Genomic DNA, 14,840 nt, shown 5'->3' on the forward strand with positions numbered 1-14,840 from the left:
GCTGTAAAGCATGAAAATTTTAATAAAACACTATTTATATACATTAGAAAGTTTAAAACTAAGTGGATAAAACAAACAATATTTACCAATTTTTAATTATTTTCAAGGTTTTTTTAAGTTATTATATAAAGATATAATACACCATACTTATAAAACGGTTTTTCTAGTATCAATACATTACGTATAATAATTTTGATACTTCACACGTCAAGATAAAAAAGATATTTTAAAGATAAATTCGTCACAATTCGAGATAAAACACTTTCTCATCCTAGTTTCCTAGGAAAGATTACAGAAAGTTAAAGTTAGCCACAGAATTAACATCAAAGTCAAAAATGCATAATAGTGATATAAAATTAGCATTAATTTTAATGCTATTATCAATTAGTGCAATTAGCTCGTGTACTAATAACGATTGTACTAAAACTTTGAATCGGCAACAAAGGATATTTGGAGGTAGCGCTAGTGAACGCAGTTCTAGGCCTTTTCAAGTAAGTGTTGTTAGAATATAGCAAAAAAATATTGATTTTATTTTTAGAATCTCATTGAGGCTAATTCTGTGGCTGCAAATTTGACAGGTTGAGAATTCGATTTTCACTCGAGGAAATGAAATATTCGATATTTTCATCTTTTCGTTCTGGTATCAAGGCAAAACGCGGCGTTGAGTACCGCCGCTCAAGTCGTAACGACTCTAGCATTCGTGATTGCCTCTTGTATCTTAACACTAGATTCCTTTTGCCTATCCCGCTAAATGCGAGATACAGCTGAAGCTAAAAAATAAGAATAGTAATAATAGATCATAAAATAGGTAGCGTTATACATACGAGTGGGAGAATCAGGACCCCTCGGTTTCTGCGGCGGGTCGCTGGTTCACGAGCAATGGATACTGACGGCCGCTCACTGCTGCTTCCACGACAACGTGCTGGTTACCCATGTACAGGTAAAATTAACATATTTAGTTGTAGGTAAAATATACTTAAATGAGAAGAAAATCTTCGTATTTTATGGATTCAACCCATATTGTGTAGCAGCTCGAAGCATTGCAGGATTTGTGTAGGCTTAAAGGCTTAAAAATACACATCAACATACGATTTTGATTATTTATAGTAATAAACTATAAATTATAAAATACATAAATTATAAAAATTACAACGAATTATGAAGGATATTTCATTAAAATTTTTGATGACAAGCAAGCTTTCTCTTAATATTATTGTTCGTATAAAATATATATTTGATAACAAACTAAAACTAAACTATAATCTATTACCACATATAATGTTTTTTCAGGCAGTACTAGGTGCACATTCATTATACGATCGTTACGAAAACGGGAGGCGTCTGGTTAACGTCGAGGAAGTCGTCGTTCACCCACAATGGAGTCCAGGCACGTTTGCCAACGATCTTGCTCTCTTGAAATTGGCCAACGCTGCTCAGACTTCTGGTATTAATTATATTATTATCCTTTATTCTATCATATAGAAATATATTTTTCATATTACATTTTACTCGTATTTTATTGTTTACAATTACATTTAATAAGCTTGTAGCTATCTACATCCGGCTCTATAGCCGGTATCTAATAATCAAATACCTGAACTAAATTAAATAAGTACTTAACAATCTTTAAAACCAGGATCAATTGTTTTTCTAAATACAAAGGAAGCGCTAATGATAGCACTTAAAAAAAGCTTGGGTAGAATGAAATATCGAATTTTCATATGAAAATATTCATATGTAAATTAAGATTATAATAATTGAATAACTTTTCAGATTCAATAAGTATTATTCGTCTACCCTATTTAAATACCGTCAATTCTAACTTCGCCGGCGTCGCGGGAATTGCTTCTGGGTGGGGTATTGCTGCCGACGGTAAATACTGAAATTTTTGTATTTTAAATAAGTAAAACACCTTATTAAAATACAATTTGCAAAAAAATCAAGATTAAAAAAGATTAGTTTTGTTTTAAAATGTTTGTATTAGAAAGTTTACAATTTGTAGAAATAAATAGTTGTACAAATGAAGCGATTTCTTTATGTAGCAGCAAGCTGTACTATATAAATACTACTATTCCACCAGGTGTGACGTTCATATCACCAACTCTTCGAGAGCGGATGATGACCGTGATGACTGACACGCTCTGCAACACCATCTACATGGGGAACCTGCCTTCTAATGTTGTCTGTGGTTTTAGCGTAGCATCAGGAACATGCAAGGTGCATAAACGCAGATTTATTATTCATTAAAATCTTATTTTCGAAGTATTTAATTGACAAAATATTAAAAATCAAATCAGCTTCACTCTGTATCCCGCATACAGGAGGGGAGGCAGAGATTGTACGTAGGTAGATGTGTAGATTCATTTATTTTATTAAAACATTTTTTATGTTTTCTTACTAGGGCGATAATGGTGGCCCCTTCACTATTTTCTCAAACATCTCAGAAGAAACCATTTTGGTAAGTGAATACTTTTTAAAATACATTTAATTTAAATTCGCAGCCATAAATTAAAATGAATATTAAAAAATATATTTAAATTAAGTTTGTTAGTTTAAACATTTAAAATATCAAACTTATTGAAAGGTGCTTTAAATTGAACATTATACATTATCTGTATTTTTTAGATTGGAGTAGCGTCGTTCGTCGAAACGAACGGTTGCAACGATGACTTGCCTTCAGTTTTCACGCGCGTGCAGCGTTACCTGCCGTGGATTAGTGAAACTACTGGGATTGTTCTGGACTAGCTTCTAGAACTTGGCCATGTAGTTAGTAAGCTTTTTTATATATTAATCATCTATAAGTTTTAAGTGTTAACTGAATTGTTTTTCTATAAGAAACTTTTTTTTATACTTGTTTACTTAAGGGACATTTTATGCTTTTATTGAATTACTAATTGTCTTGTTTTTTGCTCCTTTTTATGAACTATTCTCCTCCCAAGAATAAACCTAATAAGTAATAAATTTAATAATATAAGTAAGTAATAAATGCTATGGATATAAACTCGAAAACCCAAATAATAAAATTATTCAGCGAGCTTAGACAACTTTCCAAATCAAAATTCAAATACATAAAATAAAAGTGTACCAAATAAAAAACTTTATTTTATTTCAAGCTCCTTTATTAACCAGGTACCAGACATCCACATTATTTTCTGAGAGTTGAATTAATATTGATTTTGACAATAATATCTACATTCTATAAAACACTTTGAGTACTAGTAATTAAAATATTTCACTGAGAATGACTAATGATGACATTTTTTTTATTTATTGGAATAGGTAAAATGTTAAATTTATAGAATATGAAAAATTAGTTAAATTTTTTTTTTCTCAAAAATAAACAATAGCAAAGTGCCAATTTAAATACAATATATAAAAAGTGGATTTAAAATAATTTCAAATAAAGTAAATATATAATTTTTGAGCCATATAATAAATCTTTCTTTACAGTTCATTTCACTTCGGTACCGTCACATATGCCTTCATTCGTCTAAACAATTACAGATACAACAAATCAGTGTTGCTACATGAAAATTTAAATGTGCGACGTAAGCCTTCCGTACATTTTGCAAACCAAACACAATTTATTATTCATATAAATCATTCATTTTACAACAACAACTTTATACATAATTCATAATTATATCAGATTTTAAATTTAATATCTTATGCATAGATTTGTTGAATCCTTTCAATGATTACTTAAAGAAACTGCCATAAAAGTTTTTTTTTAATATTGAAAATATGATAAAGACAGTTTATTTAAGTCACCATCAGTTTTAGTAAACTCCTGTAGAATTTTCTTATTTTACATATTGATATTTTTTTAAATTAACAAAATTATCACTACTAAACGTTGAGACTAGAGGTAAAACCTATATTAAATAATTAATCTTTAACCTAAATCTACATGTATATTGCATAGTGCTTGCCATAAGTGGTTTGTTTCATTACATTAAAAAAGAAAACAACAGTTGTACAGATTTAATGCACTACATACATATGTCTAGCTAATCGATTTATTTTCTAAGTTAAAATTAAGAATTCGATGATTTTTAAACAAAAATTACATTATTAAAGTTATTTTTAGAGTGGTGTCATATATTTTTTTAACCGACGCTACCGTTTAAAGTTAAAGTAAAAATTTCAATTATTAAAGATTGTCTATTACATTTTTCTCTTTTAAAGTATAATTAGTTTTTTTATTTATTTAAAATCAAAATGTGAAGTTTTTGTCAATTAAGATAAAAAAAGTATTAATCTAGAAATTGGCAAAGCTGTAGATAATATGTACAAGCCTCCCCAGCGCTTACTTACAATAACTAAATTTACTAAATATTACCATGAGACGACAATTCCGTTTTCTTTTCCGTATTTACACGTTAAAATTGATTTTTTAAAAACAAAAAATATTAAAATTAATCCATATTTTAAATAAATATAATGAATATTAATTAAAAACAGCACAGTAAGTAAATCTTAAAGAAGCAATAATAATTAACAAACTACCATTATACGATATCACAGTTCATTTATGCAAAAAGTATTATAAAAACAAATATGCCAAAAAATATTTTTGAATTATGAGAAAACGCCTTTTGGCAATACTTACTTAGAATACCAACACGCAATTTTAAAAAATATAATTATATTATACACATGGCAACACTGAGAGCATAGAAAAAGTTGCAAGTGCGAGCGTTATATTTAACGTTTTCTGTACCAATTTAAATTCATAATTAAAAATATCAAACGTGCATTAAAATACACAGCAAATATTTGACATTTCATTTGATATGAAACAATTATTTAATATTAAATATAATGTGCTGACATCGAAACTTTTAATATTGAATCGTTTTAATGGCGATAAGTACATTTTCACTTCAAATAAAATATTTCATCTTTTTAATAACACAGATAGTTCATAAGAAAACGTTAAATTATCAATTTAGGGATTTAGGCACGAACAGATATAAAAACAGATTTTTATATTATATTTAATTTGTTATATATATATTATGTTGAAAATAATTAGTGAAAATGTACTCATTTGTAAATTTATAATGAAAATTATCTAAATATAACATGAAAGTTTATGTTGGACATAGGATCTTGAGAATATAATCTGTGAGCAGTGTGGGCACTGTAGGGCTATCTTCATTAATTGCTTTCATTACTGCAAATATAAAAAATATATATATCATTAACACTTATTATATAAATATTCTTATATTAACTTATTATATAAATATTCTTATTATTATTTAACTTATTATATAAATATTCTTATTATTATTTAACTTATTATATAAATATTCTACTTACATAAAAAGGTACTATATAATACATATACTGTTGCATACAAAACACTAACTATTTATATTTACATTAAATTAAATCTACAGACAAATGCTAATAGCAATTATTCCATAATATTAATAATAATTACAATATCTATGAATATTCTCAATCAATGTGAAAAAAATACAAATAAATAAGATTTCTAATAAATAGTGTATAAAAAATGTTATGTAAAACCAATTCCAGAATTTCTTGTATGAAGTACAAACTACAAGATTTACCAATTAACTTCTTCCCGGAAGTTTCACATTCGATTTCCGTTGTTAATATTTATGAATTTAATTGATTAATGCATTTGAATTGAATAGATATTAAAACATAACATTAATTACGTAATCTATAACTGTACTTTGAGCAATCCATACATTAGTTTTTAATGCCAAACTGGGCCACAAATATTATTGACAAAATATATTTTGATATGGTTTCAATTTTTACAATATTACTTTTATTTTTATATGGGAATCGAACCCACAACTTCTGTGCTAACCATAGCTGCTAGACCAACAGAGAAAGAAATAAAATACAAAGATGAATACTTACTCTTGATAAGAACTTGTAGAGACTGGTTGTCAGGAGGACCGTTGTCCAAGTGGAAAGGAATAACTGTTGTCAAGTACTGAAACAGAAAAGGTAACGTTTAGTATTAAGAATAGTTTTATAGTTATATTTAAATTAATTTCACATTAATATATTTATGTTTATGTCCATGTTTCTTCACATTGAGTGGAGAAACATAAAAAAAAATAGTTTACGATATTACGAAAATGCTTTTCTAATCGTTTTCTTATAATATTATTATTTGTTTTAAATATATTGTTTCATATACACTAAAAGTTCCAGAATGTCAGATTACAACAAAAAGCTTAAAAACCTGCTAAGTTAGGTAGTAGATATCATGAATGTCTATACATAATTGAAACTGTTTTAATTCTGATTTTTATTTTAAAGAACTAGTTTATTTGCATGTTTTACATATGCAAATAAACATTTTTTTTATAGTAGCTGTTATTGATATTTCTAACATTTTAAATATATATACTTAATTAGGAACAGTTCACGAGGTCCGAGCTGAGCTTTGCATATTTAGTTTAGATGTAAAGTTATTTGCTTGACTTATATCGGTTTTTACTGCTTTTATTCACAATCGGCCTTTAAATTCTTAAGTAATTTTATTATTATTAATTTCAAGAGACGCAGGTTCAAATGCTACTATGTTTCAATTTCTAGTAACCTCAAAGATTTAAATATAATAAGAGATTGTATAATTAAAACATACTTTTGATTCAGAGTGGTTCGTATTTAAATTCGGAGATCTAGGAGCAACAGGCCGCTTCTTCTTCTCAACATGATATTGTCTGCGCTTGTTCTGCACCGCCAGTAACAAAGATATGAAGGTGTTCTTCAGTTCCTTCTCATATTTCAGTTCGTCTCTCAACGCCAGTTCAGCTATGAGGGTTTCAGAGAACTCCCTGATAAGTACTTCCAGTTCCATGAATATCTCGTTCAGTTGGGCGAGTGATAGCTGCCGCAATTCTGTTAATTGATAAAATATATTATAAATATTTAAATAATACAGACAGCATTATGAAGAAGTAATTAAATTTTCTAGGGCTTTATATAGCTTCACGCCGTATTCCGCACACAGCAGGGTAGACAGAGGGAACCCAGTGTTAAGTCATTTCGTTACCCATATTCTGCCGAATTCTGTAGGCATTGCGTGTTGAGTGCTGACACCAGAGCGAAGAAATGAAAATCCTCATGTGGAAATCGAACCTACAACTAGTTGTTTAAAGTCACACACTTGTGTCCCCGGGGCATGACTGGACCTCTCACATGGTGAGCTTGATCTTTTTATAGAAATAGTAATATGGAAATATATGCAACACAAAAAACCCACGAAGGAAGGCGAACGCCCTGCCCGATATATTTGTAAACAACTGAGTCATTTCATTAATTATCCTCTATTTTATATACACCTTTCTATTCTTAAGCTTCATGAATTCTACATAACATAGTTTGAGGAACGTAGTGTCATAACACTCCTTTATTCACTATGCCCGAATTCGAGACATCGTGTATCAAATGGCGCGAATCCATACTGCATTTCTTCATTACTTCGAGTGGGGATCGAATCCATAACCAATGCACCACGTTATACTAATATACATCGTGTTAAAATAAAAACATAATATATTCCTATTGAATTACAAGTATCGAATGGTTTCTAAGAAATCAAAGTTTTGCTTATCGTTTAAAAATTAAAATAGCTGACCAGATAGCATTTAGCAACTTGATATCATGCAAATTGATGATGGAATATTTATATTATCGTACATTACTATGTTTCAATATTAGACGTACCTACAGTCGATGAATTATACGTTTTTTTTTTTTTTTTTTTTTTTATTTTAAAAAACTACATCCACGGGCTCATAGTTGCCCGTGCCTTTTTTTATTTTAAGAAAGTTCTTTTAATGTGGCGTACTTAATTTTGGGACAATTTAAACTGTACTTATATCTAGAGCTTATACTAGAGGGGTTGGATGAGACCCCTACCGACAATTTTTTTTTTTTTTTTTTATTTTATTTTAAAAATATATATTATAATTATTAGAGAAATTATTAGAATAAAAATTATAATTATTAGAGTCTTTTGTATAATTATTATAGTCTTTTGTATAATTATTATGTATATAGGTGTGGAATTTTAGATTTGGCCTGGCTTATGCAGAACGCCTTTCCTTTCAATTATCTTTATAATAATTGAGACCAATCGTGGTTCGATTCCAACTAGAGGAAATGAAATCAGCGGAATCGGGGTACGGAAGTGTTAATGCTTTCAGAATACGACGGAGAGTGGGGAACGACAATATTTTAATGAGAAACGGTGTGTTAACACTAGGTTCCCTCGTTCTCTCTGTCTAGCATAAACAGCGTAAAGCCAAAAAAAGTTTACAATTTAACTAACATCCTCATATTCCAAATCTATATATAATTAACAACTCACTAAGTCCAAACCTGTCGGGTGTCTTTCAAACAATCGAATATCTCGCACTTAAACTAAAAATGTTTATTTATTCTCCATACTGTATATTTATGTTTACATTTGAGAGACGAGATGTCATGTCTTTGTAGAGTCGTAAAACATTTTGTATTGGCGACGACTTATGAAGCCATTTTGTTGTTTATGAATAGATACTAAGTTCCGCTTGACCTACTATTCAATAGAAAACCTCGATGTGTCTATAAAAATATATGAAATATTAATATTAACTTTAGAGTGTTTCGCTTCAAACGGTTCTTTGAAGTGGTCAATATAATAATATTGACGTTTTTAGGGTACAGTTCGATTTTTTTGGTATTTATTGTAAAAATATTTTATAATAATTGTTCCCCAGACAACTAAACATATATGAATTTCACCAAAGAATACATCTTGCGCTTGCCTATATCTATAATATCCGTTATTTCGTAATATGCGAGTAATGTCTGGGCAAAAACCTATGCGTAGACTATATAATTAGGTATTCATTATGTATTGGTATTTCATTCATGCCTGCATTAACTTATTCTATTCTTAGTACTGTAAAAAAATTGATCGCACAGCAATTAAGTTCCGCCACTTAGCACAGAATGTAACTAATTAATTCCCTCGAATAGGCATCGAACCCACGACCTACTGTCACACGATTGTCCCACTGCGCGAAGCTGCCATAACACCAAAAATAAATAAAAAAATTATATTAAATTCAACATCAATAAAAATATTAAATAGTATACTTACTATCTTCATACAGTGGTGAATTGAGAACTTCCTTGCCTTTCTCCAAAGCCTCATTATACTCGAGCAGGTCCCCTTCCGAGGACGGCGTCTCTTGCATCATGTCATCGATTTCTTGTATCACCTTTAATATGATGTGGGTTTAATGGAAATAATATAATTGATATTATAAATTATGTGAAAGTATCGAACTAATGAGCCGCAAATTGAAAGTTTTAGCTTCTTCCTGTATTCCGCATATAGCAGGGTAGGCAGAGGAAACCTTACATCCCTACTTTCTGTAGAATTTTCTAGACATTGCGTGTTGAGTGGCAGATCTTAACGCTGCGCTATATCTGGTTACCAGGGCAAGAAAGCAAAAATACAAAAATAACTTATTCTCTCGAGTAAGAATCGAACCTTTCACGTTTACTTTTGCAAAGCCACTGAGCTATGACGACCTTATTGCAAATTGCCTTTTAGGTATAACCTTACATAATTTCATGTTAGATATTATTAATGTTGTAAATTATTTAAAAACATTTATAGGATAAACATAATTATGTTGATCGTATATCCTTGTAACATTAGTTAGTTAGGTTCAGGTCATAATGAAACCAAATAAAATTTAAGCATTAATTAGAGATTAGCACGGAATACCTGCGCTTAACTTACGGTATAAATACTTCGCTTTACATGTAATCCGAGGATTTTACTCTAAACTTTTAAATAACTTTCATTTAAAAAATATATATGATTTTTTTTAAGTATTATATTTATTTAAACTAATTTTCATCTCCCTTCGATTTTAACATTATTATCAATCCAATCTCAAAAATTAATTTACTTTTAATAATTTTGTTTTGGAACAAAAGAAAAAAAATGTACCTTCTATGGATCTTTAATTAGAAAAATGATATAGAAAAGAACATCTAAACTTGAAATAACATGTTCACAGAATAATCTTTACCTCATCAGCTGTTTTAACAGGACATTCGTGGTCCTGATGCAACCCTCCCAAGATCAGGGCATGCATGTCCAAATCAGACGCGACGGCCTCGTCTTCAGAGCTATGTATCTCATCGTCTGGAGTCATGGCACCCTGAGAAAACAAATTTTATTAAGAAATTTATTTCTTGCTTTTACAAAATTATTTTCTAAGAGGATATAATGAAAAAACAAGTGGGCTAAAGAGGACAAAACAAACAAGCGGTTGAGTGCGAGCTGGGCCTAAAGGGTTCCTACTTACGAGTGGCTGTCGCGCCGCCCTCTCCACGCCCCGGGGCCGCTGCATCACGACAAACTTTAGCGACATTCATTTAATAAGCATTTTAATGATTCATACAAATTACTAACTACTAAAGTAAAGCAATGACTTAAATATTAAAAAAAAATTAAATCAGCGTCACGCTGTATTCCGCACACAGCAGGATAGGCAGAGGGAACCTAGTGTTAAGATACTCCGTTCCCCACTTTCTGCCGACACCAAAGATGGAAATATAAACGTAAATAAATATTTCATCTCCTCGAGTGGGGATCGAACCCACAACCAGTCGGTTTTACAGTCACACTGTGCCCCTGCGCTACGACGGGGCACATATTCCTATGACAATTTTGTACTTTAAAAATGAAACAAGGTCACTTTAACCAGGAGTTGCAATTAAAAGCTTGCCCAAAGACCTGAATTACTTTTATGCAAAATAGTACATTTTGCATACAACCGGAACGAGAATAGGTTCATTAAAACGCTTTTCGGAGGTCTGTGAACTTTGACTACCTTTATGCAACAATGGACGAAAAATTTTTTTTCTCATGAATGAGTCCAGCTACGAACTGTTGTTTTTTCTCTAGTAGGTATAACATAAAAGAAACAAAAGAGAATTGAGATGGAATTCTGTTTACCAATACGGCTTTTTATATGCGCATATACAAGTAGTTGATACTTGAGAAAAAAATATAACGTCGTTATTTTTACATTTTACTCTTAATAAATTAATTTATTAGTGTATAAAAGTTCAAAGTTCACTGACATAATTCTAGTTTTAATTGAAATACATTGCAACTTTATATGGGGAGTTGCTTGTCTTAGAAAACTCAAACAATTGAATCGGTTATATTTATTTTAAATTTATAATTATTTTAGAGAAGGTTTTTAAATAATACGAAACAAAAACGGGCTCCCGTTGACCTATTTATGTATTCGAGTCGATGCTCCAATGTAATATGAATTGCAAATATAACAACGAAGCGTGTGGCCTTAGATTTTAATATACGAACAGAATTAGGGCAGCTGTGAATCACACACACATTCTTATATTTATTATATTTGACATATATAAAGAAACTAGCTGACCAAACGCGGCTTCGCCCGCTTATTATGTTATAGCCAAATTTTAATTTTTGTTTTCATAACTAAGAAGCCTATGTGTTATTTTGATATACAAGTTATATTACTGAAAAGTTTCATCCAAATCTGTTCTGTAGTTTTTGCGTGATAGTGAAACAAACATCCATCTTCATAAACTTTTATATTAATAATATTAGTAAGATAGGATAAGATTATTAATATGATTTTTTTAACATTTATAACATATTTAAATATCAAAAAGCTTATATTTCATTAATTTTTATGTTCTTTTTATATAAATATTTAATTTAATTTTTTACCTTTTTGTCGCTCAGGTTTAAGGTGGGAATGTGCATCTTTCTTGAGAAGGACTTGGTCCAGTCTATCGGCAGAATGTTCCCGAAGTTGCCAGTAATTGTCCACCACATTCTAAAACAACATAGAAAATATAATTAGTTTTATAAATTAATTATTATTCATCGACAGTTGTTCATATTTATTTGGCATTTTGAATACTTTTACTGTAAAAGGTTTATTTACATTTTATCATTAACTAGCGGCCCGCTCGCGGTTTCACCCGCGTGAACTATGTTATTAATTTCTATATATTAATTTCTGTCTCCATGACTACGTCCTAGTGACGTCTATGCAAAATTTGAGACTCCTAGCATTTGTAGTAACGAAGTTTCATACAAACTTTCGACCCCAAAACAACCCCTTAAAAATCGAATATTGCAAATTCCCGTCTTAGCGAGCACCTACGTCCTATAAGTAACTCCTATGCAAAATTTGAGATTCCTAGCACATGTAGTTTCTGAGATTTCGTGATGAGTGAGTGACTTTTCGATTTTATATATATAGATTAAGCCATTATTTGAAATTGATTAAAATCATATAAGTAGTTTTTCTTTAAGAGCTTTAGTATCTTTTTTTTATAGAAAAAGGACAAGGCAAACGAGCGTTCGGAAATTTTTGAGAATTTTCAAGCTCTCTCAAGCAAAGGCTTATTTTATTTTTTAGATATATCACGTAATATATAATTTGTATTACATATTATATATACAATTAGGCCTTGGACCCGAGACCGCGCGCAGCATTGAAACCACAAATATGATTTAATATAATCCTCGCAGTATTTCCCGTGAGGCTATGAACAGCAATTGCGTCAATCTTCCCAATTATTTGCGTACAAGGTCGGTGAAGGATGACTATAGCTCTTATCTATAAATAACACTATTTATATATTACAGTGGCACACGGGTGTGACTGTAACGCGACTGGTAGTGGGTTCGATCTCCATTCGAGGAAATTAAATATTTATCTAAATTTATATTTCAATTTCTTCGCTCTGGTGTCAAGACCGGCGTTAAATTCCGCCACTGAAACTAAACACGGAATGTATAAAAAAATTCCTCCGAAATTTGGGAACGGAGTGTTTTAACACTAGGTTCCGTCTGCCTACCCTGTTTTGTGCGGAATACATTGATCTATATATTACATTATATACTTGTATTTTATGTTCTTTAATTATACGAAACTGCATCTACATCGTATTTGTTGCTACTTTACGTTTATTACTGTCGTCATAAAACAGTTAACTAGCAAATGCTAGTATAAAGGAAAACAATTTTAAGTTAAGAGGTCTTAGAAAGTCTAACTTCTCTAATAGCCATAGATAAATATAGAATTGAATAGAATAGATAGATAAATACGGATATTGTGTAAATTATAGCTTATAGCAATGTTTAAGCACCAAAATATTTGAAACATAGTCGAAAGAAATCGTATTACTCGTATATTAAATGACGAACTTCACAAACTGAAAATTGTCAGGATATATTGGTCTCACAGCCAACGGATGCATAAGTAACGACAAGTTTATTTGCGGACAGCACGAATGCCAGAGGTATGGAATGGAATATTATGCGCAAATCTCGAAGCCCGCGGAGCCCGACAAAACAACGAGCCCTCGTGAGTCAGCCGGAGACGCAAATTGGAGTCAATTTGAGATACCGGCGCGTCACGGCTCAATTGAAGAATGTGTCACTTCATATTACATGCAAGCGAGAGAAGTTAGTTCAAAAAAACGCGTTCCGCTTCACGCTGTATCCCGCACGCATCGGGGTAGGCAGAGGTAACCTAGTAAGTGTTAAGGCACTCCGTTCCCCACTCTCCGCCGAATTATAGAGGCATTGCGTGTTGATGCCGTTCAACACGTACACCAGAAAATACACCAGATCAATTCGTACACCAGTTCGAGGTGTACACCAGAGCGAGGAAATGGTGGTGGTCCGAGTGGGGATCGAATCCACAACCAAGCGCGTTTAGTCACACTTTGTGCCTCTGCGCTACGACTGGCCTCGTCCAGTAGTTAGTTTATAATAATAACGATGACAGGAGTAGAACGCAATTGTATCGATCATTTGTACGGAGAATGAATTGGTTGATGGATTTTATATTGGATGTGCAGTCTGGAATAAATATGAAGATGTACTTCAGATTGTAGCAACAATGTATTATATTCACTTTATTATAGATATATAATATATATAAAATTAATTTCACAAGCAGAAGAGCCTTTGGTGAAACAATTCTATTTTTTTAATAAAGTATAACGCCCCTTTAAATCACCCGTAATATAATCTGTAGAAAATGAAAAAAAAAAACAGAAACAGACTATTAAACTATTACAAATAAATACTATCGTCTTTTTAAACTATAGCCGATGAAAAATATCGATTAATTGTAACCTAATTGAGGTGAGTTTTGGATACTACGCAATTATGCGTTGATAAATTGCGATGACCTTTTAAAGTAGCAACCAAGAAAGTTTAATGCTTATCTTAAGTACTTACTGGTTATCGAATTGCATTCGTACATGAGGCCAGAGTGCCTCATTTAGCCACGCTTATATATTTTAAACAATCTGTTAATTTTATAAACTTACTGTAAAAAAAGACTAATATAATTATTGGAGAATAGTTTGTACATTTTAGTGATAAGGTAACAAGAATTTGGTGACAAATAATTGATATATGTTCACATCTACATATTTTATAGTATTCTAACAAGAATTGACATGAACTAGTGACCCAAAAAGGTTTCTATGGAAAATTTATATACTTTTCCTTCGTTATAACAACACAAGAAACAGAAGAAGCTCCTAATGAGCGACAGCGTTGTATCTTGACATGGTTGCCGTCTGCAAGTGCGCACCTGACTTAGATTCTTACTAGATAAAGTGGCTGGAGACAGTTCATTAGGTTTTCACATTTGCTGTACTTGCGTAACGTACATACATACTGCAGTTACAATGTTTTGTATATAAAGATATATTGGAAATAAACAGAAAAAGATATTGGAGAC

The 14,840-nt window shown here is 31.0% G+C and overlaps 2 protein-coding genes across 4 annotated transcripts in view; one reads left to right on the plus strand and one right to left on the minus strand.

The window, feature by feature from the left end:
* The first annotated feature begins 206 nt into the window (after window positions 1-206).
* On the plus strand, window positions 207-3,089 carry LOC146530707 (brachyurin-like). The gene is made up of 7 exons (XM_085199318.1): window positions 207-491; window positions 809-940; window positions 1,291-1,444; window positions 1,774-1,872; window positions 2,081-2,217; window positions 2,402-2,458; window positions 2,626-3,089. The coding sequence occupies exons 1-7, from the start codon at window positions 336-338 to the stop codon at window positions 2,743-2,745; spliced, it is 855 nt and encodes a 284-aa protein (XP_085055444.1). The 5' UTR covers window positions 207-335; the 3' UTR covers window positions 2,746-3,089.
* An 8-nt stretch (window positions 3,090-3,097) lies between these two features.
* The window catches only part of LOC146530708 (fasciculation and elongation protein zeta-2-like), a 47,943-nt gene continuing 36,200 nt past the window's right edge, over window positions 3,098-14,840 (minus strand). The window contains exons 2-8 of one of the 3 annotated variants that reach the window (XM_085199316.1): window positions 11,795-11,903; window positions 10,377-10,415; window positions 10,098-10,229; window positions 9,152-9,272; window positions 6,644-6,900; window positions 5,908-5,983; window positions 3,098-5,179 (exon numbers count right to left, since the gene is read on the minus strand). In XM_085199316.1, coding sequence (XP_085055442.1) covers window positions 5,097-5,179; window positions 5,908-5,983; window positions 6,644-6,900; window positions 9,152-9,272; window positions 10,098-10,229; window positions 10,377-10,415; window positions 11,795-11,903 — 817 coding nt within the window. In that variant the 3' untranslated portion in view covers window positions 3,098-5,096. Of the gene's footprint in view, window positions 5,180-5,907; window positions 5,984-6,643; window positions 6,901-9,151; window positions 9,273-10,097; window positions 10,230-10,376; window positions 10,431-11,794; window positions 11,904-14,840 lie in introns of all 3 variants that reach the window. The other 2 variants (XM_085199315.1, XM_085199317.1) reach the window with 2 other exon arrangements.

The sequence above is a fragment of the Heliconius melpomene genome, chromosome 16 (assembly GCF_056956725.1).
Source record: "Heliconius melpomene rosina isolate 202511_hmr_F chromosome 16, ASM5695672v1, whole genome shotgun sequence".
NCBI lineage: Eukaryota > Metazoa > Arthropoda > Insecta > Lepidoptera > Nymphalidae > Heliconius > Heliconius melpomene.

Excerpts from the sequence above, each read along its gene's own strand:
- LOC146530707 (XM_085199318.1), top strand. The coding sequence starts at position 336 with ATGCATAATAGTGATATAAAATTAGCATTAATTTTAATGCTATTATCA. Across the intron at positions 2,218-2,401 it reads TAGCATCAGGAACATGCAAG|GGCGATAATGGTGGCCCCTT; the intron begins GTGCATAAACGC and ends TTTTCTTACTAG. Across the intron at positions 2,459-2,625 it reads TCTCAGAAGAAACCATTTTG|ATTGGAGTAGCGTCGTTCGT; the intron begins GTAAGTGAATAC and ends TGTATTTTTTAG.